This window comes from Motacilla alba, chromosome 18 (genome assembly GCF_015832195.1).
Source record: "Motacilla alba alba isolate MOTALB_02 chromosome 18, Motacilla_alba_V1.0_pri, whole genome shotgun sequence".
In the NCBI taxonomy this organism is placed as follows: Eukaryota; Metazoa; Chordata; class Aves; order Passeriformes; family Motacillidae; genus Motacilla; species Motacilla alba.
Genome location: NC_052033.1, coordinates 8174878 through 8201066, shown reverse-complemented (window position 1 = coordinate 8201066; position 26189 = coordinate 8174878). Strand labels below are relative to the sequence as shown.

The 26189-nt window shown below is 37.8% G+C and overlaps 1 protein-coding gene across 6 annotated transcripts; it reads right to left on the bottom strand.

The window, feature by feature from the left end:
- Positions 1-264: 264 nt before the first annotated feature.
- On the bottom strand, positions 265-26011 carry RHOT1 (ras homolog family member T1). 6 transcript variants are annotated; one of them, XM_038157589.1, is made up of 21 exons: positions 25819-26011; positions 22327-22385; positions 20389-20470; positions 19429-19472; positions 18606-18659; positions 18196-18248; positions 17537-17645; positions 16847-16948; positions 15366-15464; positions 14829-14937; positions 14139-14259; positions 13364-13448; positions 12848-12993; positions 12134-12234; positions 11792-11922; positions 11364-11447; positions 10496-10615; positions 9953-10152; positions 8463-8585; positions 2883-3026; positions 265-1420 (listed from the first exon to the last, which is right to left on the bottom strand). In XM_038157589.1, exons 1-21 carry the CDS (start codon positions 25853-25855, stop codon positions 1303-1305), a joined length of 2121 nt encoding a protein of 706 aa, XP_038013517.1. In that variant the 5' UTR covers positions 25856-26011; the 3' UTR covers positions 265-1302. The 6 variants fall into 6 exon arrangements, with proteins under 6 accessions (XP_038013517.1, XP_038013516.1, XP_038013521.1 ...); XM_038157588.1 differs by having other exon boundaries at positions 9953-10155; positions 25819-26008; XM_038157591.1 differs by lacking the exon at positions 265-1420 and adding an exon at positions 1430-2313 and having other exon boundaries at positions 9953-10155; positions 25819-26008.
- Between the last annotated feature and the right edge of the window lie 178 nt (positions 26012-26189).

Sequence of the window (26189 nt, the reverse complement as noted above, 5' to 3'; positions counted from 1 at the left end):
CCGGTCTTTGTCCTTGACAGTAAAACGGAATTCATGGTTGACTATTTGCATTTAAGCTTTTAAGTATCATAGAAGGCACTTTGGTCTTCTGATATAAATCAGAAATAAACTTCTGCTGGAGGCATGAGAGAAACTGCACTGCCAAGATATGTAACCTCCAACAAGTGAGGGCACCAGCAGCATCCATTTACATAATGGACAAAGTTTTGGTAAACTCCACCTTTTGGGGCATGGGAAGGTAAAGAAAAAGAAGACAAACACAGACACAGTACACAGTTATTTTATTGAAATACTTGAAAAGGCCAGCAATGGAAAAATAGGTTTGTCATGAGGACTTTAATGTTTGGTTTACTTGATCGTTAAAAAAGCTGTGTCTAAAGGTAATTCTAGCCCATTACAGAATGCACTGTGATCCATGCAACTAATATACTACAGTAGAATAGGCACTGTGTACTATTGCAGTTTTCTCATATACACAGCTTTCAATGAGTATGACTGACAGATGTGAGAAATTAAACTGCAACACTTTCCAAATTATAACCTTTTATAAGATACAAAATTTGCTTGTCTGATTCATGAGGGTTATAAAACACAACTTAGTGAAAAATGAAAAACATGGGTTACACACAGCATATGAAGCTGATCTGGCAGTTTTCAAAATTTACTTTTTTCCTCTTAAAATAGACCAGACTCTAAATATGTCACTGGTCATGTAAAATACAAAATCACAGGCCAGGACAGCAAAGGTGACTCCTTCCTGAAATACATGATTAGAGGGGCAAATTTGTTCATCAGTTAAAAATATGAACAAAAATCACAAATTCTGCCTGCTATAGCTTATAGTCCAAAAAGATGAAGTCACTTCATATGAATGTAAAATAAATAAGCAATCCTTGAGGAAGTATGATCCTTGAGTTGAGTCTACTCTACTGAAAATGAATTTCACCTATACACTAGAATGTCACCATGGTGAACATCTAAGAACAGTATTTTGAATAGGTTTTTGGGAAGCAATGTCTTACTTGCTTTAATATGTACAGGTTATTTACAACGAATTCCCTTTTGGCCTTACAAGTTAAGCCATTTTAGCTGGCTGTTAAGATGCAATTCCTTTTTTCCACACATTACGCAATACTGTAGTTGGAGCTATAATTTAAAATAATCTTAAGCATGAATTACAAATATTAATAAAGTAACTCTGCATATATAAATATTTCTAGCAGAATTTAAAGCATTCAGAATGTACATAAAAGTGTTTTTTTATTTATTTATTTGGTAGGGCCAGATGTGCTTCTTCTCAGATCATCGCTGCTTTAGTAGTGCTTTGTACATGGCAAAACCCAAAACTGCAAACACAGTAGCACCAAAACTTGCTCGGAGCCAGAACGTTGAGCTCTTGAGGTCCGCTTGTGTCACATGCCTGAAATTTAACACACATACAAAACCAGGTTAATTCCATGACAGGAACTCCAGAGAGCTTGTGCTAAACTACTCTGCTTTTGGAAATTCATCACTACACTTGTCACAGGCAAACAGCTCACAATTCAGCCTTACGAGCACTTTACAGTCATTTTGCTTTTCTTAAAGCTCAGGATTTGATCTGCAGCCCTGAGCACATCCGATCTCCCTGAAGTCAGAGCGCTCACACAGCTGAGGAGAAATGCAGGAGCAGATCATTACTCATGGATGTGGGGAGGGCAGGGTGTCTCCTTTGAGAGTACCAGCAAGCATTCAGGAAAGGAAAACAAAAATTGCTACAAATAATTAGTAACTCATAGTGAGAACAACTCTGTCCACCAAAATCCCTTTTTCTTTCTTTCTTTTCTAAATGTTGAGTTTAATATTTCTGCTTTTCTATTAAAAAATTCCCAGTCCTGTTGAATATCTACTTACTCTACACCCCCCAAAAAAGTTTACTGACAAGTAGCAAGTAATATTTTTCCAAAAGCTAGAATCAAACAATTTAAAAATCCCTTTCTTCCCAGTAGTCACAAGAACAGCAACAGAAACAGTCATCCAACACCAAGCTGAAAGCTAAGAGAGTGTGTGAGTGAAACAAGCAGTGACAAAGGCACCAACAGAAAAAGACAGTATGGAGTGACTGTATGACAGAAAAATCCACATCTCACATGACAGTGGAGACAGGCAATGACCCAACTCTCCCAAATATTGCAAGAAGTTGGTGAACATGCTCAGTTAAGCAAGGCTGGCCACCCTTAACAGCAGTCTGAAGTATGACAGCTTACCAGAAAGCAGGAGCTACCATTTAAAACAAGTTATCACAAATGCCATAATTCAAAGCACAGGAAGTTCCTAAACAATAGTAAAGTTGATTTTTTTGTTTGTCTGCTTTAGAGATAGAACTCAGAACAGAACTTCACTAGCCTACATATTTAAGCCTGTGTTAATTGCCATAGGTTACTCAGTGAAGCTGCAGGAGGGTTAAGCAAAGGAGCACAGAGATCCTAAGCACACATAGGAGTTCACAGAGTGAGAACTGCAGAGCTGTGGCTCACAAGCTGTTTAACAGATCAGGAATTACTACTTGCTATCAAAACACACAAAACCAGTTTTGGATATGCTTTAGTAGACTTTTGCAGGAGCCATAACAGCCAGATAGTTAATCAGAGTTCTGCCATACCACATGCTGAAGAACAGGCTCTTTGATGCAGACACAGTGTTCTTTAGTCTAAAAAATCCTGATCTTATTTAAGAATGTCTTGCTGGGTTATAGAACAGACCAAATCCAAGAATTCCTGCAAGCATTAGTTTTTCTACAGCTAGCTTTGACAAAGTCTCTGCAAACTGGATGTCAAGTGGCTTGCTGAGGGGAAGAAAGGGAAAAGGCAATGGCAAGGTCACCTGGGTTTGGCTGTTGTTACCTGTCTTCAAGCAAACGTGGACCAAGAGATGACTCCATGAAGATGGAATCTTCTACAGAGTGGACGGCGTGCACCTGCTGCATAATCCTGCTCTCCTCGTCTGCTAACAGCATGGCCCCCACCTCAGCTAGGTAGGCTCTTAACCTTTTCACACACATGCACAGTGCAGTTCATTGCATGGCTCAACAACAGCAACCTTCTCAAACCAAAAAGCCCAGAGAATTTCTGATTTATAGCCACCTAGCCCCTGATTCTTGTGCAGTTGTTAAAACTTAGTCTTGGGGAAAAACAGAAACAAATCAAGTTTGTGCTTTTAATAAGCTAAGCAAAATGTACGATTTCATGTAGGTAAATGCCACTGCTTTAAGGATAAAGAAACCTGTTTATGAAACTGGATTTCTCTTCCCACTCCATCTCCGCAGCCTCAACTTCTATGTGTCCCACAGGACACTGCAATACTCCTGCACCATATGCATGTCAGCCATAAAACCGATGAGATCCCACTACCGTTGAGAACTCAAAGACTGTATTTTATCACTCTAGTGGTAGTTTGGGGGCATTTCTTAGTAAAAGGCTGTGAAATCCCTTTCTTCAGATATGTAAATTATAAAACTAATCTGTGTATGTAAAATGAATCACTTGTAGGTAACATGATTTTACTAGATTACATGACAAGCTCTGTTGGATAGTACACAGTGCCTATTCTACTGCTGGATGACTATTTGTGTAACTAACAAGTCTCCAGTTTAATTTGGTTAATTCAAATGTCAAACCATTTGTACAATTTAAAAACCCCATCCCTTCATATAAGCAAATCAATGTTTAAATTACAAATTAATGCTTTTGCATTGCCTCATAAAGCACTATCTCTCACATCTAGATTTTCTGATTCCTATCTATAATTTGCCTTGTTTTGCACATGTCCATATTTAATAGTATGCAAGAAACCTGCTGAGCACGCTTCATCCTTCTAAAAGCAATTAATATGTTCTCAGCCATGATAAAATCCTCTTGTAATGTCTAAAGGGAGACTAAATTTGCTTTGATCCCTTTTCTAAGCCTAACAATAGCAAATTATTTCATTTAAATAAGGAACTAATTCGAGACAGAGACTCGTTTTACAACCTCAAGGAAATCTACTCTGAATGTCTCAGCCTGAAAATCCAAAGTTCAAAATGCTTACTGAAATTCAGAACATTATGGATGTCTAACTGCTTTACAACTTCATAAACATCCAATTTTTCTTCTTTCAATGTTCCTTATGCTGTCATAAAATCCATTTTCACGACTTTAATCTCTAATATTGTTTAGCTGCCATTAAAGGAACAAAAAAAAATCTGAGATAATAAAAAAGGATCAATACTTGTTTCTAGTGCAGGTTCTTTAACATGAGGGTGGCTACAATGCACAAAACCTTTTTTCAATACACATTGAAAAATTCTAACTTTTCAAAAAATAACGTTCAAACTTAACTTCAGTCTAGTTGTGCTTCTGAAACTAATTTTCACCAGTGGTGGAAATTATTACTGCCTAATTAGTAAGAGAGTAACCCTGAATTAGAAAAAAATATTCTCTCCAAGGGTAAATAATCTAAATAGATATGCACTTATACACACAGAGAATAGTCAGAACTCCATAAATGAAGCTGCATTTGAAACTCTTGCTTATTAATAAGACTGTTTCAAACTTTCCAGACAGCCTGCTGCGTGTACTTAATCATACAATTAGTTCCACAAATATATGAAAGTCTAGAAATTTTGCCTTTGGCAGAAAATTCATATTTTAGTGCACATTTTGGAAAAAAAAAGGCATATTTTTATTCAACCTACCCTTAACAATGAGTCAAGTACCATGCCACTTGTTGACTAAGATCTTTGACATCTGAATGGGGTTTTTTTTCAAGAGACTTTAACAACTCACAAGAAGTTCGTCACATGCACTTGCTAAGAAGTTAACTGAGCATGCCTGCCATGGGTACACACAGAAAACTGCTGAGTTACACATTGATGCTGACACTTATCCCAAGGTCAGCAGCAGAATAATTCCCAGGTCTGGGAAGGTTTATCCTTAAATACAGGACTTCGAAAACATTCCTATAGTAACTTGCAAAGCATTTTAAAAGCACAGTGCTGAGGCTAACAGGCTGCTCACATGGCTACTTACTCACAGCAGAACTCAAAGCAAGTTCATGCAGCAGCCTGCTCTGACAAAGGTTCTTAGCATTAATATAAGCAGCTGAATTCCAAAAGCATCACATAACCTGCACGAGCTGCTGCAGCTTCCCTTCAGGCACATATTTTCCTAGGTTGCAAACTAAGTCCAGCAGTTAGAATTTTCCCCCATGCATTAGTCATCTAAAATGTGAAAAGCTCCAAAGGCATCTTATTATCCACAAAACCTAAAAATGGATGTAGAATGCCAATTCATTACACTCTGTTTAGAAAGAAATCAGGGGACACAGCTTTGCAAATTTCTATGCAGTCTGGGGCATCAAACAGCTTAGAGAAGGAGGAAAATAAATGAGCAATTTCTAATGTCCTAATGTCATTTTGGGGATGTTATTTAGCAATGTCCTAACTGGGGGGACACCTAAGTGTAGAGACAGATCTCTGCAATTAGATTTAATAGCAATATGCAAGTTTTGAAAAAAATACTGTGTACACTGCACATAGTGAAAGGTAAATCCTGGGTTATACTCTTAAAACTTTACCATTATTACAGGAAAATACAATAATAATTTATTGTCTTAACTTTAATTTCACAGAAGGAAGGTTGTCACAGAAACCAAAACCTTACTAATAATTCCTGAAACAACCAGGTTCTCATATGGAAGTAGAATTTCACTTCAATTCCACAGTGTTTTAAAAACTTTTAAAGACAAACATCCTCCGAGAAGTCTCCTTGATGAACAACACAATTCTCATGCATTAGGATTATCTTATTTTGAAATGAACTTAGCTGACAGAAAAATGCCACTACTGTACAAGCAAAAGGCAACATGGATGATTTGAAACCAAGGAAAAAAAAAGCCAAAAATCCGAGCTCATCATTAAAGAAAGGGTTAGAATGACTGCTTTTGGTAAAACAATGTAGTAAAAAGAGATTAGGTGCCAGCCAGCCAAATTCAAGTGAACACCTAAAGGGAAGAACAATTTAAAACTATAAAAATACTACAGGATATTAGCAAGTCTCCTACATGCATGTCCAGTGCTTTGAATGCTATGCCTCCTTCCTCAAAGAACCAATAAATTGTGACCCTGGGCAGTTCAAACCAACACAGCAATCTCCAGGCTGAACCTGCCTTTCTGACAGCCTGCACGACTCAGGGGAACTCCTGAAATTTGTCCGCAGAGAGAAACTGACAGGAGCATGAGCAGGTTTCTCAGCTGCACAGAGGCAATGTTCTTCCTTTAATTACTATGCTGGGAATATTCAAATGTGATTTTTTGTTGTGCTTTGGTAACAGTGTTTAGGGGTTACTCAGCAACAAAGGGTACAGGAAGGGGTCCCGTGTGAAAAATTTCAGTTTACCTGAAAACAGCCCAAGGGAATAGGAGGGGATCAGGAGAATAAAGTATTCACTAGAAACCTTCTTCCCCCATCAGTTATCTAACTTTTGCCCAACTAGCTGACCTAATGGTAAGTACTTGTGAAGGCAAAATAAGAAAAGTTATAGAAACTAACTGAATCAGAAAGTCCTTCTTGATCCAAATGCTTTCTCTAATCACACATCACTGGATGTATGATTTTTATAAGACAAGAAATCCATCTCTACCTTACTATGCCTACAACTGGGAGCTACTTCCTCTTGTTTACAGGTATCCCAGCTCCACCATATGTGCAGTTATGCAGTAGTTCATGTGCTGAATGGTAAATAACCTGCAGCAAGGTGTTTGGTTAGGGAGTTGGTGAGATGAAGTGAGCGTGCTGGAAACCTGGAACAAACCCTAGTGACGGAGAGACAAGGGGATTCTAGCAAATAATTCTTCTTTCAGGAGGGAAGTGTCTACGAGGAATTTTCCTCACCTTGAATTACAGCCTTTTTAGGCAGTAGTGGATTCCTATGTTTGTTACAGACTCCCTAGTGATAAGGTGTGGAATGACAGCATCCCAAACCTCAATAAAATATTTCAGTACCCTGAGACCCTAACAGCAGTTCGGAAGAATGAAGTTCAATGTCTAATGCAGGACTCAAAAAACCCCATACAACAGAGAAACAAATCACAACAGCGAATGGAGCAACCCATACCAGTTCCAAAAAATGAAGATGTGTTAGAGGAGATTTCAGCCTCAGTAATGAAGAGCTGGGATTTTCTAGTAGTGACTGCTCAATGAAGTTTTAGAGTGACAATATGCAAAGAGATTGCTGTTTCAAGGTATTTCCGTCTATGGGATGACTGCTGTAGAAGAGATGCAGCATGAAGAGCCTCACTCATTCAGTCTTTTCCTAAGCTAATGAGTTTTTCACCCTTCCTTGAATTCTCACTCTGTGGTTAATGCTTGTATCTTGGATTAAAGTGGTATTTGACAAGGAAAACGCTCAATCCTGTAGGTGGGTGTATCAGCAGACCTCCTACATGTATGTCATTTGCATTAAAAGGAGGCAGACACTCTTACATGGAGCAGCTACATCTGAAACCTGTAACAAGGAGTAACATCCATGGACCAGCAGCATGTCAGGATACCTCAACCATGGCCTTCAAATAAACACATTTACCATCTAAGCCTCCAAGAAGGCCATAGAGGATGGAACCATTGCACTGCAACAGTTGTTTGGTTTGAACTCCCATTTGCTGGGGTGTGATGACAAGTACTGAGGTGTTGGTAAATCCTGTGTGTCAAAAGCTGCCTGCAGGAAAAGCTATAGCACTGTTTTCAATGCTGAAAACCAGTTATCTCTCTTTACCAAGTGTTTTTCCAAAAGTATCTGGAAATGCACATGTTTAAGCATTTACCACTACTTACATGCTGCATTTCATTCAGAGAGGAATTGGATGTTTAAAGATCTGGATTATTTTTTAAGACAAAATGCCCACTCTTTGTGTAAACCAAGCATAACACACACACACACAGAAATTCTATGAACTCCCAAATATCAAATTAGCAATTATAAATGTAATATGTTACATGGTGCTGCTGTAAGTCAAGCTGTGCCTTTATGAAAGTATCTGTGTAACTGGGATCTAAAAGGCACTACCTCTAATCAATACTAAACAAACCAGTAATGTCTCAAGTAAGAAACATTACACAGCTTTGCAGACACTACTTAATGACTATTAGCAGTTCCCTAAAAACAGCAGTTTCCTTAACAGTCCTAATTCCTGCACAGTATTTCTGCAATCACAAAGACCCTGAATTAACAACCAAATTGGTAATGTTTCACAAAAATGTCTAAACTAAGCTCTAAAGAACCTCCAAGTTAAACCACGTTTAATAATTCTATGACAATTATTAAAGTATTGGCCTATTTAGTGGATATGGGGTGAAAAATCTGTGGTATGTAAGGTTACCAATTGGTATTCCAAAAGACACCCTTTATTTTAAAAGCACACCTGGTACCTAGTAAATAAAGTTAAGGACCTGTTAAGAACTGCAGTGAAGAGTTTGTTCTTTACAGATTGCAGCAAGTCTGAGTTGAGGAAGTTCTGACAGATGCAAAATGTACACCTGTTGCAGGCGCACATACAGCGTAACCGGGCATGGCTGCGAAAACACACAGAAGGACAGGAATTGAAATCTTGCTCATCAAATCAGGTGCACATTAGGACTGTGCCACAACCAAGAGAGAGATTTAGGAATAAAAGGTACATTTGAATGAGTAAGGAGAGGAGGAAAAAAAAATACACTGGGGAAGAAAGGGTACAACTACAGCTGTGCAGAATTTAAAGGTTAGAGGTTCTATGTCTTGGACATTTTGGCATCATCACCATATAGAGATCTTAACAGCAAAGCACAAACATGAATGAAAATGTCTGATGAATTTATACAGGTTCCCATAAAAGGGAAGCACTTAAAGGCTTCTGAGTATGTCTGCACAGCAATAGATAACACCCCTTTTTCAAAGGAAAGGAAGCCACATTTTCTACCACTTCGAATGCACTCTTTACAGGGTGAGCGTTGCCTCTATTTTTCCCACCCTACCAAACACACATGCTTGAAAACTAAGGGAGAAGCAGGGATATTGATATGACAGACATTTGGTCAGTGCTACACTTTAGTGGTTTCCCAGTATTCCAGTGCTACAAAATGAACACAAGAGAAAAAAAAAACGAACCCCAAAACTAAAACTAAAGCTTTACAGATGTAATTCAGTAAATTCAGTTTCATATAATTAAAAATACCCTGTTATTTTGGGTGAAAGTGACATTAGTTCTATTTATTTTAAAGCAAATGTCAGCTGTCATACTAGACTCCATCTGCTGTAATATTTATGTAGTTCATCACCATATTAAAAGCTTCACCCACCAAAAAAAAGTGATGCAAAGTGAGTTTAGCAACAGTGAGATGCGTAGTGAAGAATCTAAACTTAAGTATCTTGTACCTGAAGTCCAAAGACGTTTATTCAAAAATTCTATTAAAATTATAATATTTATTAGATTAATTAACTCAAGCACATAGTAGTAAACACCCTGAAAACAAAAAGTACTTTAAGCAATGCACTGGGGGAACTGTTGTGCACTAAGGTGCCATTGCTTGTAATCAGCTGTCAAGTTAAGCTACCAACGAGGATTACAGCAGTCTCAAAAATACCAAGATATGAAAACTTATATACTTTTTGTATCCCCAATATGGACCAAACAGAAGCCTGCTTGTTGGAATTTGCATCATGAGCTGGCTGAACTAGGGTATTCTTCAAAAACACCGTAGCAACAATAGCTGAGACTGATTTCTTTGTTGGATATATGCCTAGTTCCTCAATTTGAAATAGTTTAAAGATTTGACTCAGGCCATTCATGTCTCTCTGTTGCTAAAGCTCAGTGAGGCAGTTCCATCCTGTGGCTAACAATGGCATGCAGTGAGTGGTGCTGTGTGACCATGCACATGGAAAACAGAACAGCTCCAGTACTTACGGATACATTGCCATAGTTGTCAGTTTTACAAAGATATCCTTACTCGGCACATCAGCAGTATTACAAGTAAAGGCTTGGGGTGGAGGCATTTTGTGTTTTTTGCAGAATTCAGCAGGAGAAATACTATATTCCTGTCTAACTTCATGCAAGTCAGACTTGGCAGCTACCACTAAACACGGTATTCTGCTGTCCATGAAGTGCTGCTGCAAATTTAAAGAAAAAAAAGTGAAAGAAACGGTATATGACACATTCAACCTGGAACAGGCTGTATTGCACTGGTTGCAGCAGCATCAAGATATATTCATGCCACTGAAGTCAGGCATGTCTAGAAGCAGAGTAGTTTACATAGAAAAGTAGATGTTTGCTTTGTATGAGTAACAGAAGTGTACCACTGCTAAGGCATCCTGATATATAACCAGCACTTAGAAATAAAATGTCTTTTAAGCACTAGAACCAGTGTATAGGTCAGGTAACTGATACTGAATATTTAGTCAATGAGAAGAAATAGAAATGTAGAGGTTTGTAAATATAAACTCTACAAACCTTAAAAATCCTGGCACAGTACTCAAAGGATTTAGGATTACTGACATCATATACCAGGCAGACAGCATCGCATATGGTCTCAGCATCAGTTAAAAAGTCTGAGTCACTGACATCGTGTAGCTGAAAAAAAGATGGTTGCAGAGGAAGGAAAGCTTGTCATTATGTAGTTAAAGGAATTTTGTAAATTGTCTCATAATTTTTATGGCTTATTTTTATATATCCTTCAAACTAATGGACTGACAATAGGCAGAATCAATGAAAAAGAACAGTAGGAATTTACCATGCAGCCAGTATATGTGAGCTGTTAACATCACATCTGCAGACAATCACCACCTCAACATAAAAAGTGATATTTACTTTAAAACAAAGGCTTAGACACCCGCAGAAATGGGCATTCATCCTACAGAGGAAAACCACAGAGCAGGACTAGATCTCAGAAAACAAAGAGAGACATCATATTATCATACAGGAGAACTAGAAAGGAACAAGCCTTAAAGAACTGATTTCTCCCACTGAATACTAATTTTAGCCATTCTAATCGCTCTATGTGACAGATGCTTCTTACTGAATAGGTAGACTGACTTCTGATCATTTATCACACATTATAATTTGATACACTGCAGTGTAACCATAAATGGACTTGGTTTTTTACAACTCAGGTCAAGGTTTCAAAAATAACAGGTCTGACCAGGTTCAGCTAATAAATTATCAACAAAAAAACCAAGACATTATTTAGGACAGAAAATAATTGGGAGGAATCCACGTTAAGAAGAGAGAATTAAAACTAGTTTGTTGTAGAAGACTCTGAATAATTCACAGAATTTGAACATTAACCAGTCTTAGGCAAACAAGAATGAGGCAGTCTTACCAGCAAGTATTTTTCCTGTCCATATACATAGACTGTATTAATGGCATAGTAAGATTTGTGTTCTGCACGTATTTGCCTCTGTCTCTGAAAAGGCAGAATTTCATGTTAGACCACAACAACTTTACCCTTTAAGTTAGATTTGAACAGCTGGTTTACTCCATTTATTAATGAATTAAAATTATAGTTATCTTTGGGGCTTTTTGCAAGGAAACGCATAGCTATACTCTCTGATGTATAAGTCATCATTGCATGCAATAGCCACTGCCAAAATAGAACAAAACCAAAAAAACCCAAACTCCTCCTTAGTAATTCTGTATTTCCTCAAAGAACTCTGCAAACTGAGTAATAACCATTAAAGTTCTAAGACCAATCACTTCTGCTGTCTAATCTCAACTCAAGAGCATATATAGATGCCATATGTTTCTTACTATTAGATTTCTTCCAAGAAGAGCTTGAAGAACTCCACTTTTCCCACAGCCTTTCATTCCAACAACATTGCACCGGAAGACATTTCGCTGAGTCTGTTTTTTCTGGAGGTCTATCTTTTTATCTCTTGTCACTTTTGGAAAAACACAAATATTTTTCACAAGATATAAATGCATGTGAAAACATGAAAATGCACACAAAACAATCTCTCAAAATATTAAATCAAAGGTTTCACTTGAGCAGAAAGTAAAAGAGAGTAAATGAAAACAGATGAACCATTAAACAATTTACTCTCTAGTATATTTCTAAATTTAAATTTCTGTGTAGTATCAAATTTTTATTACCTGTAATTGCTGATGCTTGAGATTCTTGTTCTGCAAGTATGGAGTACCCTAAATAACCCAGGTACTCCAGGCAACGCTGCACATCCAGGTATGTGGTTAGTCTGGCAGAGGGAACAGAAAGAACTTTCAATTGTCACCATCTGGGGTACCAATTCTTCACAATACTGAAACAATCCTTATCTCCTATCTCCAGACTGACATGATACAAACATTCCTGGCACTATGCAGTACTGAAGTACAAAAGTCTCTGAGAGTAAGAGGTGATAACCAGTCTTACTGGTCACCAGAACTCTACAAAGGCAGTACTTGCAGAGGCCTGTCAACCCACACTGTATTTCTCATCTCCCCAAATAACATTTTTCTCATTTTCTGTATTTTAAATTGGGAAAAAAAACCCCTCGTTATTGAGCACCATTTTTCAAACCATTTGTAAGGAGTAGAACAACAGCAGTAACATTTCAACAGGGATCATAGGGATTTCCACATTTTGAAAAGACACTTCTTCATTGTTAGCAGTAAAAACTGGCCAAATCCTGAACAAGTTATAACAACAGTCTGAAGACCAGGCCACTGGATGGCTACAAAAACTTGATTGCTTGGATCAATTTTCAACTATAAAACTTCCACTCTTTCCAATAGTTTTTAAGAGGAATCTACAAACACATGATCACACCCAAAGTTCTCAACCACTAAAATGTCCTGTGTCACACTTACGTCCACTGTGAGAGAAACCCTTGGTATGTGATCCATCCTCTTTCATTTGTACAAACTGTGTTGTTCACATCAGGTCCCCATGGCATGTAAGGGAAGACTTTGAACAAGTCTTTCAATTCATCAGGAGATAAAGCACAATCTCTATCCTGAAACAAAATACGGTATCAGACACAATTTAATTCGTGTCTATTCTAAACTGGTATTTTCTTGCTGTACACTTGCAAGATTCAAGAAACCAAGCTTATTTCTTTTTAATCACTGTTCTTTCCTTGTTCTTTAATAAGATTAAATGTACAAGCTAATTCGAAACAATTTGGTACTACAGCTATAACTGCCAAGTCTCCTTGTAGACAATCATAAGCTGCAGGTTAGTTCTGACTCTACAGGTTAAGCTGAAGCCAGTTTCTGAATAAAATGACATCATGTTAAAAATATGTTTTTGTTAGCAAAACTCCTGACAAACCAAGGCTCATAAGTATAAAGACACACACACACACACTCAAATTAAATGCTTACCAAATCATGTTTATCAAAAATACTTTGAAGAAACAAGTATGCATGATGATTTAGTTCTGTTGTGCAGTCAGGGGGGATTTTTAGGCTGTTCATTGAAAACAAAAACAGATACAAGAAGCATTAATTGTTTATGAAACACAGAATATTAAAACTCAAAATACATACTTTATGAATTATAACATTGAGTATCTGACTTGGCACTTAACTTTAATAATTTATCTTCACATAGATCAAAGCACATACTTTTTATTAGGAATTCTAAAATGATGAGTGAGTGCCTTTATATGATATATAGCTTTACAGTAGTCACATTTTGTTGGTTTGCTTTGTTTTTGCGGTTTGGGGTTTTTTAACAAAAAAATGATGCAGTTACATTTTTTAATAGAAGCCACAGGATTGGTCAATCTCTTTTTAATTTGGGGATTTTCAATAGGTCTCAAATGCTACGAAAATATTGACAAGTCTTTTAGAATTTAATGCCACATACAATGATCAACTGCTCAAATTTATGTTCCAGTTTTATATTAAGAATCTCTTCTGCCACCTTTCTTATGAAGAAAGAGAAGAGAACATGATTTGGCACAAGGGAGCTCCTCCTTCGTGTTCAGCCACCTGAAAGTTTTGGCTGGTGTAAGAGAGGTACTTACCTCTTAAGTAAGAGAGGTACTTGACGTAACAATGTGTTAAATAAAGACACTGCAATAACCCTGTCCTCCTGCCAGAGCAGGAGCAGCACAGCCTAAACTCCAGCTTAGAAGGCTGAAGTGGTACATACGGAGGGAACAGGTACTCTGGTGTAAGCTCCAAGTCATCGTCGTAGCCAAAGCGACGCAAAACAGTCCAAGTTGTCTCATGCCTTCCTCGCTGAATGAAAAGTGTGTGTAGAAAAAGAAAACCTAAAAATCAAAAATGGTGAAATCTTAAGGCCCTGAAGTGCTCTACCTGCTACAAGTGTTTTCAATAGAATCAGTATTAAATATGGAAATAAAAGAAGCTCAAAATACACATTACAATTTTAAACCTCCTGAGTGCTAGTACAGCATTATCTACACAGACTGAACATTCAGAAATCGTGGTACTTGTAGAAGTGTTCTCCAAGGAACTATTTCCTTCAAACAATCCCTTGGTTTTCTGTTGTTGTTTGCTTTTTCCAGTACCAGCATTTTAGAGCTGTATGAAAATAAACCCAGTATTTTCAATAGTTTAAACCAGAAAGCTTTAGCCTGGAGGAGCCTGGAGGGGGGTTTAATGGAAGACTGCTTTTAGTTTTCTTGTATCAAAATGACTGGCTAGGATTTTTGTTTGGCACTTCCCAGGGCTTAAAGAACACCAAGATATCACTGTTTAGCAAGCTCAGCTCTTGCAGTCTGAAAATTGAGACAGAGATCCTATTCCAAAAGACCACCTTTTTCATGTAAAAGTGATTATCAACTCTATAATCTTTTAAGAGTTAAATAAGACTCACCTTTTAATGTCAATCCATTATCAGCAACTCCATCACTTAGGTTTTTCCTGACTACATTCTTCACGTCTTCCAAAGCTTGAGGTGCCAGTGGTGTATTAAAACAAATTCTCTAACACAAAACCCAAAACCAGCATGTTAGGACCACTGGCTACTGAGCTGGACAAAGAGCATGTCCTGTATGAAATACACCCTTAAAAATTCTGATAAGTTGGTTAAGGACAACAAGACAATCTCTCAGTGGAAATAAAGGTGTAAAAATTGCGTTTTATTTTTAACTACATTAATAGATTTTTTTTAAATTTTGGTCTTGAACTCAAACTTTAACAATGGTAAGAAATAAAAATAATTTAATTTCTGTTTTTATAAATCCATTCTTCTATGCTGTACTTGAGACCTAGTAGTTAGGCCTGATTCCCTTACAGTTCATGCTTCTTTTATTTATTCAAAACTAATAATTTGTTTTCTAGAATTATACAGCATATATATAGCATCATATAGCATCTTTAAGCATGGTGGAAAAATAAGCAAGAGAGGTACCTGAAAGAAGTTGAGCTCTGCATCATTGAGAGTACCATCATTATCTTGATCAGAAATTCTAAAAATGCGAGTCAGTGCTTTAATACAGGCAGGTTTCATCTAAGGAATAAAAGGAAGTTCAGTATCTTTCTAGGCTTGAATATAACAAGATTACACTGAATGACACCAGGCAGCTCAATCACATGGAAACACACACTAGTCTTCATTTACAGTTTCAGAACAGAGACATTCATTCACATCTACACAAAAGTAAAAAGCAAGAGGAAATAAAAATTGATTTAGCAAATTTATGTCTATAAATTTAAAAAAATTATTCCACATTAAATGTTTTTCTATTCAATTATTAGAAGAATCTCAAGCTCTTCACAAGCTGAAGGTGGCACTACTAAGTTATTTAAAAAAATAAAACTCAGTTCTCTAAATTCAGTCTTATTGCTATAGAAAACTTAGAGAAACAGCTAAATAATTTTTTTTTCCGCCAAAACATTTTTTGGTGGGGAAAAAAAAAATCATCTTAAAATCCCAGTGCTTTGCAAAACTAAATAGGTCTAGAACTACAGCCAGCTCACTTCAAACATCAAATACTGAAAACCTTCACAGGGCTCATTCATCTACCAGGCAAAGCATCGAGCATATGGACTATCTCTAGGACAAAAGAACTGCTAGGATACCTTCCAAGTGAAGGAAAACAGACACTGGTAACTCTCTCCCAACAACTACCGTGATGATGGACTCTTCTCTTCACAGAGGTCACACAGATTGCATAGACATTGGTTTTGGAAAACCAAAAAGATTTCAGCACAACAATTTTATCACAACATTACTAACTCATATAGATGATTCTGATGGAAGAAATCAAAACAGGATTATTCTCTGATTCTCTACTTAACAAAGAATTTACAGCTGAAGCAACTTTCCTACTTCCCAATACTAAATGGATACAATTAGTGAGTCTATTTGTATTTGCCCAGAAAATTATTTTAAAAAATACTCCATAATACCCTCAGCTAACGACCTGATACCTAAAAACCAGACTCATCACTTGTTTCTTATCCCTTTTGCCAAAGTTTCCCAAGATCTCAGAAAAAAAAATTCTCTTAGATCAGGCCAAGTCTAGAGGGTTTTCCCTGAAATAAATGGAGCTCCTGTGAAATGTACATCTAAAGGAGAACTGAATTGAAGACATAATTTGGGTCACATTACATTTGGCTCAAAGCCATGAGCAAAGCTTCTCGTTTGACCCAGCAGCTCACACAGCAACAAAAAACTGTCCTCACTGCTTTGAAGGAAGAGGAAAGACAGGTCAGGTTCATACATCACAAAACAGCCCCAGTGGTTCTGGGATGCAAGGCCTGACATTTAGGGGTGGGGTGCTGGTAACAGAACACACTAAGAGATGCAAAATCCGCTGAAAAGGAACAAACAGGAAAGTGATTCACTCCCCCCCAAATTATTTGCTCTGAGAATCTATGGATAAATACCTCTTTCTCCTCGGGGCAATAAAGAGGACCTGTAGGATGTAGAACAGCTTTCTGTGCATAATAAAATAGCTCAGATATATTCTTCAAGTTTTTGGCTGAACACTGAAAGAGAAATCCTCACATTGATGAGCTAGTTTCTTGACTATTTGGTGATCTCTTTTGAAATTTAAGTAAGCACCACATTTTTAAAGACTTAGCCCCCTCCTGTTGGTACAGGGCTGGTTTGGAAAAAAGACATCCAGCCCCTGTACCTGTTCAGTTAATTAACAAATGATGTTTCACTACAATCTGTGTCATAGCAAGAAGAGAAATCAAAAAGCAGTATCTACTCTGAAAAAAAAAAGAAAAAAAAAGACATATCCACACATATTAAATCAATTTTGAATACTTTGCAGACATCTGTATGGCTTAATATTAAATAGAAAACCCTTGTTAAAGGGAATTATGTGAGGAGGCTCTAAATAAGAATTCTAAATTAGAACTTGACAGTAACATTTGATTATACAATAGTGTAATCTTTCCTAATGAAAGATAACATGAAAACTCACTATTATAATTACTCATATTTGAAATATTTAGTTTGGGAAAAAAAAAACAACAGAATCCCTTTTTCTGCTATAAAGTTGCCATCTGTGCTTGGCAAGAATGTATTCTCTGTTACTTTCTTGGACTTCAGAAAGTCTTGCATACCTCTACACATGTTTCTATTTCTGTATATTGATTCATAATGGGAAGGATAGTTTCCATACTGCTGTACTCCACTAGATCAGACTTGTTTCCAACTAATATAAGAGGCAGCCTAAAAACAAAAGAATATTAAGAGCTTTATAAACAGACGGATAAAAATATGTATCTTAATTTAGCATTTTATGTCCCACCAGAAAACACTGTATTATTTTCATGATGTAATTAAATGCCACTGGCGGCAATGGGCAAAACTAAATGACAGCAGTTTAAATAAAGTGTTTTGATATACACTTAAGACAGAAATGTACTTCTTGTTAATTCTACAAAACCCACACATTTACATACAATGGTAACTAATCACATTGTTATTACCCAAACCAGCATCAGCAGAAAAGCTATACCGACCATAGAGCCAAAGTCAGTTACACCACAGCAAATATAAACACACCTGGTAAAAGCTGCCTATGAAATTCAAAATAAATAACATTGCTGGCACATGTAGGTAACAGACCTACATACTTCAGATCTCTGGCTTCTTGGACTTCTTATACAAACTTTAAGTTTAGTATTTGATTGTCTTAAACAATTAACATCCTCAACACTGTTCACTGACACCCATCGATGTGCAGCCTAATTCACACTTCTCATCTTTACTTAAGCACCTGCTATCTTTGTCTGTCCTTTCATTGATGAGAGGAATCCATCGACTCGTTACCTAAAGTGGGATTAAAAACAGACATGAAAAATACATATTCAAATTAAGCACGACTGAACTGTGCACAAGTTTCACTACAACTGCTACTGCTTCTTTCCCAAAAAGGCACATACTGACCCACAAAGAAGGAAAGAGAAGATGGAGCGGATTAATGAGCAACTTTCTCAGACAAGTGAAATGACTAAAAACTCGTACGTTGAAATGGAGCAGAGGCAAACCCACATCTGTTCATTCTCTTAACAACTGATCTCAAATTCCATCTCAGGCATTTCAAATGTCTAATCAAGATTTCAGCTTGACATCAGTTAACAGTGTACAAGTTACACCTCAATAATGGGATAAAATGTGTTACTGTACCTTATCAATAGAATTCTTGTTGTTAACAGCATAGACTATACAAATCACATTTGCCTGAAATGAAGAGAAAGGAAAGGCATTGAATTCCACTGCTCAGAAACCCCCGGGCAACACAGACAATTAAAGACCACACATAACAACATCAGAGTAAACTCACTATAGAACTCTGTTCCTGGCTTGTTTAAGCTACTTGGAGCCTGACCAACAAGATTAAAACAAAGAACTTATATGGTGAGAAGTGCCAAAAAGCCCATTTTGCAGTGTGACAGTCACAGCTTGTGCCTGCAGAGACCTGTGCCACCAGGAAATCCAAACTGAAGAGTCATAATGTGCAGCCTCCACTGAAGCACCAAACTAAATGCCAGAAATGGAACACAACACCATGACAGACTGTGCAGAAAATGTGCAAAGGTGCTCAGAAAGAACTGAAAATAGGAATCAGGAGGGATGACAAAGTCACCAAGAAGTCTGTGCTATTCATAAATGCAATAGTACCATGTGACAGAAAGAAGCAAAATCATCTTTTCAGGGTAAAATTATGTATACAAAACTGGCTTGCTGATTAAAGGATATTTAGGTTCTGTCCTTTAACTTGGAAGGACAAAGCTTAAGCTCAATTCACCAACACAGTGCCAGTACCTACTTTCTTTAAGATTTCTTAGAGGTATCTTTCCTATAGCACAAGTCACAAAACAAAACAGAAAATGCCAAGCGAGAAAAGTTTTTTCCTTCAATTCAAACTGAAGCCCATCTAATGCAGAGAACTTCGAAGGAAAAGACTTCTTCCTAAACTAGTTTCTAGCAAACACTAAAATACACTTACCTGTGATATTTCATGATAAAGCTGCTCATCACTTTGCTCTGCTTCTGCATTTGACAGAAGAAGTTATTCATTAATACTAAAATTTTTGCCAACAAAATTAAAAAAAACTTCTGAAACGGAACTCGGGCATTTCAGAAAGCTCATGAGGAAGCTTTGTCAAAGCCTTGTTATTTAAACTTCTTTTTATAAAATACTCCAATGAGTGCTCCTTCCAAAACAATAATTAAATTGGTCCATTAATTTGTAAGACAGAAACAGTCTGCTGCACATCAATTTTTACAGCTATTTTGAAGAGGAATAATTATATTTGTAGAGAGGTTCTCTTTGGAACAAGTTATAGTTTGCATCCTTCTACATTTCTCAAGAGCCTCCTCCTTCTATAATGTAAACTTTTACATCAGAGTATGACATATGTTGATTTTAATAAAGTGGTGATGATTTTTATAGTGATACCAAGCTTCTGTTAATTGAATCTATGAAAAATTCATTCACTAGAAAGAAAAACTCACTCCACGTAAACTTAAGATCAAGTCCACCAATAAAAATTATTTCTTATTCCAGGTGGTTAAACACATCAGAGACATTTCCTCAGCAGTGATGGGAGAGAGAAGACAGGAAGGTACCTGCTAACAAGGCCTAACTCTTGGCCTGCACTGTAAATGGCAGAAAGGTTTTTGCAGCTGTGCAACAGTTGCACAGATTTATGACAGCACATGAACCTTCACAGTGAATCTATTTATCTATTCAATAATAAGATTAAAATACAATAAAAAAATACAAAAGAGTAAACTGACCCAAAATCATGAGGTGTCCTAACTTAGAAATTCAGAAAGTTTCTACTTTACTCCAGGCTTCTCCCACCTGCAGCTCAGGTCCCAGACCTGTCTGACTGCAACAGGGGCTGTTGAGACAGACAAACAATTCCACACCAAATCAGTGAGGGTACTGAGCAGTCCCTACCTGAATAATCCACTATGTGGGTTGGCACTCTTTCAGGAGTGACATCCGCTGGAATGGTGATTTCTTCAGCTCGCGGTGGAACCTGGGGTTGAAAGGAACACCAAGAAAGAATCTTTCAAGATAATCCAGATGGTGAAAAAAATCATATACTATAATACAGCTGCCATTTAGTCAGCTTTAAGCAGTGCAACGAATATTAGTTGTTCAAGTTGTTTAGGTATTCAAGTACTTTTGTTTTTATTTGTTTGGTTTTCCTTTTTTAAAAGCACTGAAAGTCACTGCTACCTTCTCATTTTTTACCTGTCCAGTTACTGCATATGGAACTTCCTGCATGCTTTGCAGAAAAGCAACGCTGTTAAGGATTCAAAGAGTACTTCTATAAAACTCAAACCCACTCTATCCAACACCTAAACAAGCATGAGAGACAAAACACAAGTCTCAATTTTTACACAACTGTAACCTGACGTCGTCCTTGCTTCTGACAGTGCTAAACATTAAATCCAGAAAATCCTGCAAAACAAAACATGATGCTAGAAAAAAAAGCTAATTCTGAAAAATGCTGTAAACTCTGACAGCCCTTTTTTCCAAAGAACACTAATCCATATTTGGGAACAATCAACTTAAACCTAATTTTAATGAAAATCTCCTGCACATCTATTTACTGCCTTTCACCTGTTGACACTGAACTCTCATGATATTTTACTTTTAGTAAGACAAGGGAAAAAGAAAAGTCAATCACCACAAGAACGTCTCTTTGTAAAGCTTCAGGCTCTGCTCAGCTCTTCCTCAAGAGTGATTACTGATAACACCCTACATTAAACACTATTTCCAAGCCTGAATGGCCTGTTAGACCCCATGATGTTGCTCTGATCTGCCTGACTGGCCTGAGGAACTGGGCAAGTCTCTTTCAGCAGCTCTTACAGGATGCAGTATTTTTGCAAAAGTTTTTTCTGTAATTTCAGAGAGATCTTGTGCTATACATGAATTACTTTTTTTCTCTACGTGCCAATTCAGATAAATATTCTAGGTTATACTGCAGGAAGAAGTGAGAAGTGAACAGAGGACTACAACTCATTAAGTACAATAAGAAACAACTCGCCAAAGGAACTGGATCTCCTTTTTAACTGCAAGGTTAGGAACTAAATTCTATTATGTTAACAAAATTCAGTTATGTTTACAATCCAATCTTGACTCCTGAACTGTGGTAACCCACTGATTTGCATTAAACTCCGAGCAGAGTAGATTCAAAGAGCAGCACATGATGTCTATTTTAAGACCTGTGATCAGAAGAAATAAACATTCATGTTTACATGTAAAATGCTTAACTATTTGCAGGAGCTTAACTATTTGGTTCTTTTTATGGTACAAAGCAAATTATGTGCTGCTTTTTCAAAGGAATAATATGTAGAAGTAGCATTTTCTGCAGCTTTTACTTCAAGAGTCAATAAAACATTCTTCAAAGACAGAAGTAAAGGCAATGTCTTGCTTAATCACAAAAAATGGCTAAGCTATACAATGTGACTTTTAATTCCTCCTTCTCTATCCTTTTACAATCTAATTGCTCTTTAAATGCAACATCCCCCTCAAAATAATTAATTGTCTTGTCTCTTTCAGCACCTTCCAATTTATGTGTATCTCATATTGGAATATGCTGACAGTTTGGACCAATTACAGCTCCTTAAAAAACCTACCATTCATCACACATAAAACAATTAGTTTAATTAACAATGTGAAAAATAAGGAACTTAGATAAAACTTGTATTTCTCACCTTCATGCAGAAATAGATTTAAATTAACCTACATTGCTCTTCCTGAAGTCATCTTTGCCATTTTAAGCTTTATTTTGTTTTTAAACATTACTTTAGAGCAGAGTCTGTTAACTTAGTTAACTTAGACAGGATAGAAATAAAACTTAGAAAACAAATAAAAGTGCTCTACCTCTTCTGGGAATTCCTCACTGACAAGAGACATAATTAGTGATGTCTTCCCAACTCTGGCTGCAAAAGCATTGAAAACAGATATTAGATAATTTGTTTTGTTACACTTAACAATTGCACCCCATCTTAAAATGGGAAGATTTTAAAAACATTTTCTAATTCACCACATGAAAAGCTTTTAAGCTATTGTTTAATCATATTAAATATGGACAACAGCAATTTTCTCATAATTATTTTATTGCAAAAACTTGGGCTCCATCTCCCACTTCTGTATTTCCTCCAGAAGGGAAGTGAATTTTGCTCTGCCTTACACAGAAGAATTGCCAGGGTTTAACCTTAACATAGAACACTTAAACAAAAAAATAATCAAAATGAACTAGAAATGCTTTAATACAACTTCAGAAATATAAAGAACGCACACAGAGAAAAGCATGCAGAAATTAACTGTTTTTATAGAATTCTTGAGATGATGATTGCACTTCAGTCCTAAAATCCCAAGGATGAGAGCTGGACAAGAGGACACGAACCAAGTCTGCAGTACTTTGACTACTTTAAAAGTGCAAGAGCTTAATCCCTTTGATACAAATGAGCTGGCCCCCACTAAAAGTGAAAAATACCCCAAACCACCAACCCTTCTAAAGTCACAGTTTTCTTAATCCAAGATGATCATCTCAGCTTCAGTATCCAACACCATTCAATCAAATAAATGACTTTGTTTACCTGCTAAGTTCAGTCTTCTGATATCACAATGTAGTTGCTGGTTTTGACTAGATCTAATGTGACCCTTTAAAACCAAGAGTTGGCAATTTCTCTCAGGGTTCCACTCTCTCTAAACCCCCCCATCTGGGAATTTTCTGGTCCTCTGGAACCCTTGTAAGACTATTACCGCTTTATTTGGTTTTGAGACATTTCTTAAAAACCAAAATGTTCATATTGAAATATCCTCTGGGTCCGTCTATTTCCAACACCTCTCAATTCAAGCAAAACTCAATTTCACCCTGGATGTACCAGCACCTCTGCCAGCAGTAAGGAGTTACCAGCCAGGGCACTGCTCACCACCAGTCAGAGCCTGTGTCACTGTTCCTACTGAAACGAACAGAAAATGTCACCAGGGGACAGAAGGTGCTCAGCTGGTATCACTGCATTTACACTTCTCTGTGTAACTCTATAGAATTTTCAATGTGGAAGATGAAGAGGTATGACTGTACCACTGGCTGATTTTGTGCAGGAATTGGTGTTACTGAACTGATGATCCAGTCAGAGTACACTCAACTTATCTAGGTCTATTTTTGGTACAGTAACATGTTCTGACATCCAGAAATAAAACCTTCTCTTTAACTTACCACGATGAAGAGTAGTTGTAAGAGAAGCTGTTCTAAGGAGGAAGATTTCTGTTTCCCTTACAAAGAACAGCTGTAAACTGTTCCCCAGTGGTACTCCCTGCAGAGCAGCAGGTTGCAGGTTTCCCGACAGCAGTGCAGTTCTGTTTCCATCAAAGATACTCAAATGAGCTAAAATCCTAACTTAAACTGCCAGGCATCCTCCTGCATCAACTCCATCTTAATTTTCATCCTGACAGAATCAAAAGAGCTTCAGAAGCTCTCCTACTTCCACGGGGAAAAAAGATGAGTACTTTCCTTATAGTTAAGTAAAGTTACTAATAAGTGAAAATAGGGATGTGTGTTTTGCAGCTGACCAAGACAGTTGTAATTTCAAACAGTGGCAAAGCTGGTTTTGCAGACATAGAAACCCACTTCTTATGACTGAAAATAGAAGATTATGTATTGCTGGTGAGTAAACGTTCAGTATTTAGAAGTTCTTGATACACTTTCTAGTACCCTTGGGTTTTATGAAAATCCATAGGTTCTAGTGTAGAGATCTGGGTTATTTTGTTCAAATCTAGGTCAACCCTCTGTCCTTCCCAATCTGTTCATAGTCTTAGAAATAACAGCCTAAACAGTGTCAGCTGACTGGGTTGAAGGAAAGCAGCATAGCACTTTATGATAATTAATTTGTCCTTTTCCTCATATATAAGTCTTTTACATCATGCTGCACAACATGCTGAACATATTCTGAAAATTACTGGCTATTAAAAACTGATGTTTGCACCCAGCATGCGAGGACTAAATCAACTCAAACCTAAACTGTGGACCACTGGGAATGGAAAAGGCTGAGTTTTGGAACATGCTTACAATGAAGAGTTCTTGGCATATTTCACATTCTGAACCTGTTCTGCTGTTACCATTAAAAAGTTTTAGATGGTCTGGACTAACTTGTGGTTTCAGACTAATGAATATACATGAGACACATACACAAAGCAGGACTGGCACTGTAACTGACAAGTTTTACCAATCTGTAAAACAAATTTGTCCCTCCTCCTCACTAAAAGTCAAACAGAAGCGTAACATAGCAATGCTCACAATCTCTGATGTGTGCCATGTACTACACATTGCTGTATTTAAGAAACCTGTATCTTTAATATTCCTGTTTGGACACACTGTGAACCTTGTTACCAAAACAAAGTACCTGTTACACCTGTGCTGAAACCACTGCACACAGCCAGCCCAAAACACAGTCTTGCCAAAGACAATGTGGTAAATCAGGCATGTATTCCAAAGAGGAATTAAACTGTGTATTCAAAGGCACCAATTCCCAAACACAGTCATGCAAAACTAACAAAATACAATCTTAATGAGTTAGCTCTTTCTGCACAGTGACAGCTCCCTCAAGATTCCTCTCTAGAAGAGTCACAGAGCAGCACAGACAGAGCCAACCTGCACCATGAAACAACAGCTTAAACTGTACTATAAATATATACGAGGCATTCAATCCTCAGGAAAGCTTTGTTAGCAGTACCACATTCTTAGTATAACTAGGTAATTTTACTAATAACCCATGGTAATTACTCTGTATTCTTTCCCTTCGAGGTACTTAAGCTCTCTTTGCAAACTAACAAGCTCCTCTCTGCTATTTATACCGATGAGAAGCTGAGCCTCTGCGAGCCTTGTCAATTATTTGGGTACCTAAGCATGAACTTCAGCACACAATTTTAGGAACACATGAAAAAATCCAGACCCACAGTACCTCCAGCATGCACCTTCGTGTGTGCTGTTTATCCAAGGTCACACAGAAAGTTAAAAGCAAAAAAAGGGATCTGGACTCTCTGGCCCTGTCCTGGCCACAAACCCACAACACCCGACCTAGAACCACTGGGAGCACATCAGGCCACTGATTTCCCGAGACAGTAAATGGGAAACGTGCAAGTGTGGTTTTCACAAGGGCAAAAAAGAAAAAAAAAAAAAAAAAAAAAAAAAAAAAAAAAAAAGACATAAAAGAAGAAGAAGAAAACCAAAAGTTTAAACCGTCCGTGGCCAAACACCGGGCAAGAATTTCACCCCGGTGTCATCTCCAGGGACGTCCAAGCTGCACAATTCCACCAAGTGCCGGCCGTGCTGGTGCCCGGAGCAGGGAGCCGAGGGGCTTCGGCACTCACGTTCTCCCACCAGCAGGATCCGCACGTCCTTCTTCATGGCCGCGCTCGCTGCCCCCGGCCCGGGGCCGCTCACATCGGGCGGGGCGGCGGCGGCGGCGCCGCTGCGGCCTGGGCTGCCCGAGCTCCCCTCACGGAACGCGGCGGCCGCGCTACGGCGGCTCGCGAGGGACCTGCCGCGAGCAGCGGCTGCGCGGCGGCTGCGCGGGGCGGCGGCGGCCCCTGAGGGCGCGGGCGGGAGGTGGCGGCTCCCCGGGCCGGTCGTGACCGCAGCGAGCGCTGAGGGACAGCCCGAGGCACTCGGAGCGCACCGGGATCACAGAACCAGTGAGGGTGCAAAAGACCTCCGAGATCATCCCGTCCAACCTATGAGC

Coding starts and splice junctions, on each gene's coding strand:
- RHOT1 (XM_038157588.1), bottom strand. CDS start 25,855: ATGAAGAAGGACGTGCGGATCCTGCTGGTGGGAGAAC. Junction 18,249..18,605: donor ACAAGAATTCTATTGATAAG/GTACAGTAACAC, acceptor ATCCCACTTTAG/GTAACGAGTCGATGGATTCC. Junction 10,156..10,495: donor ACTGTGCCAGGATTTTTAAG/GTTTGTAGAGTT, acceptor TTAAATTTGCAG/CAGCACTTCATGGACAGCAG.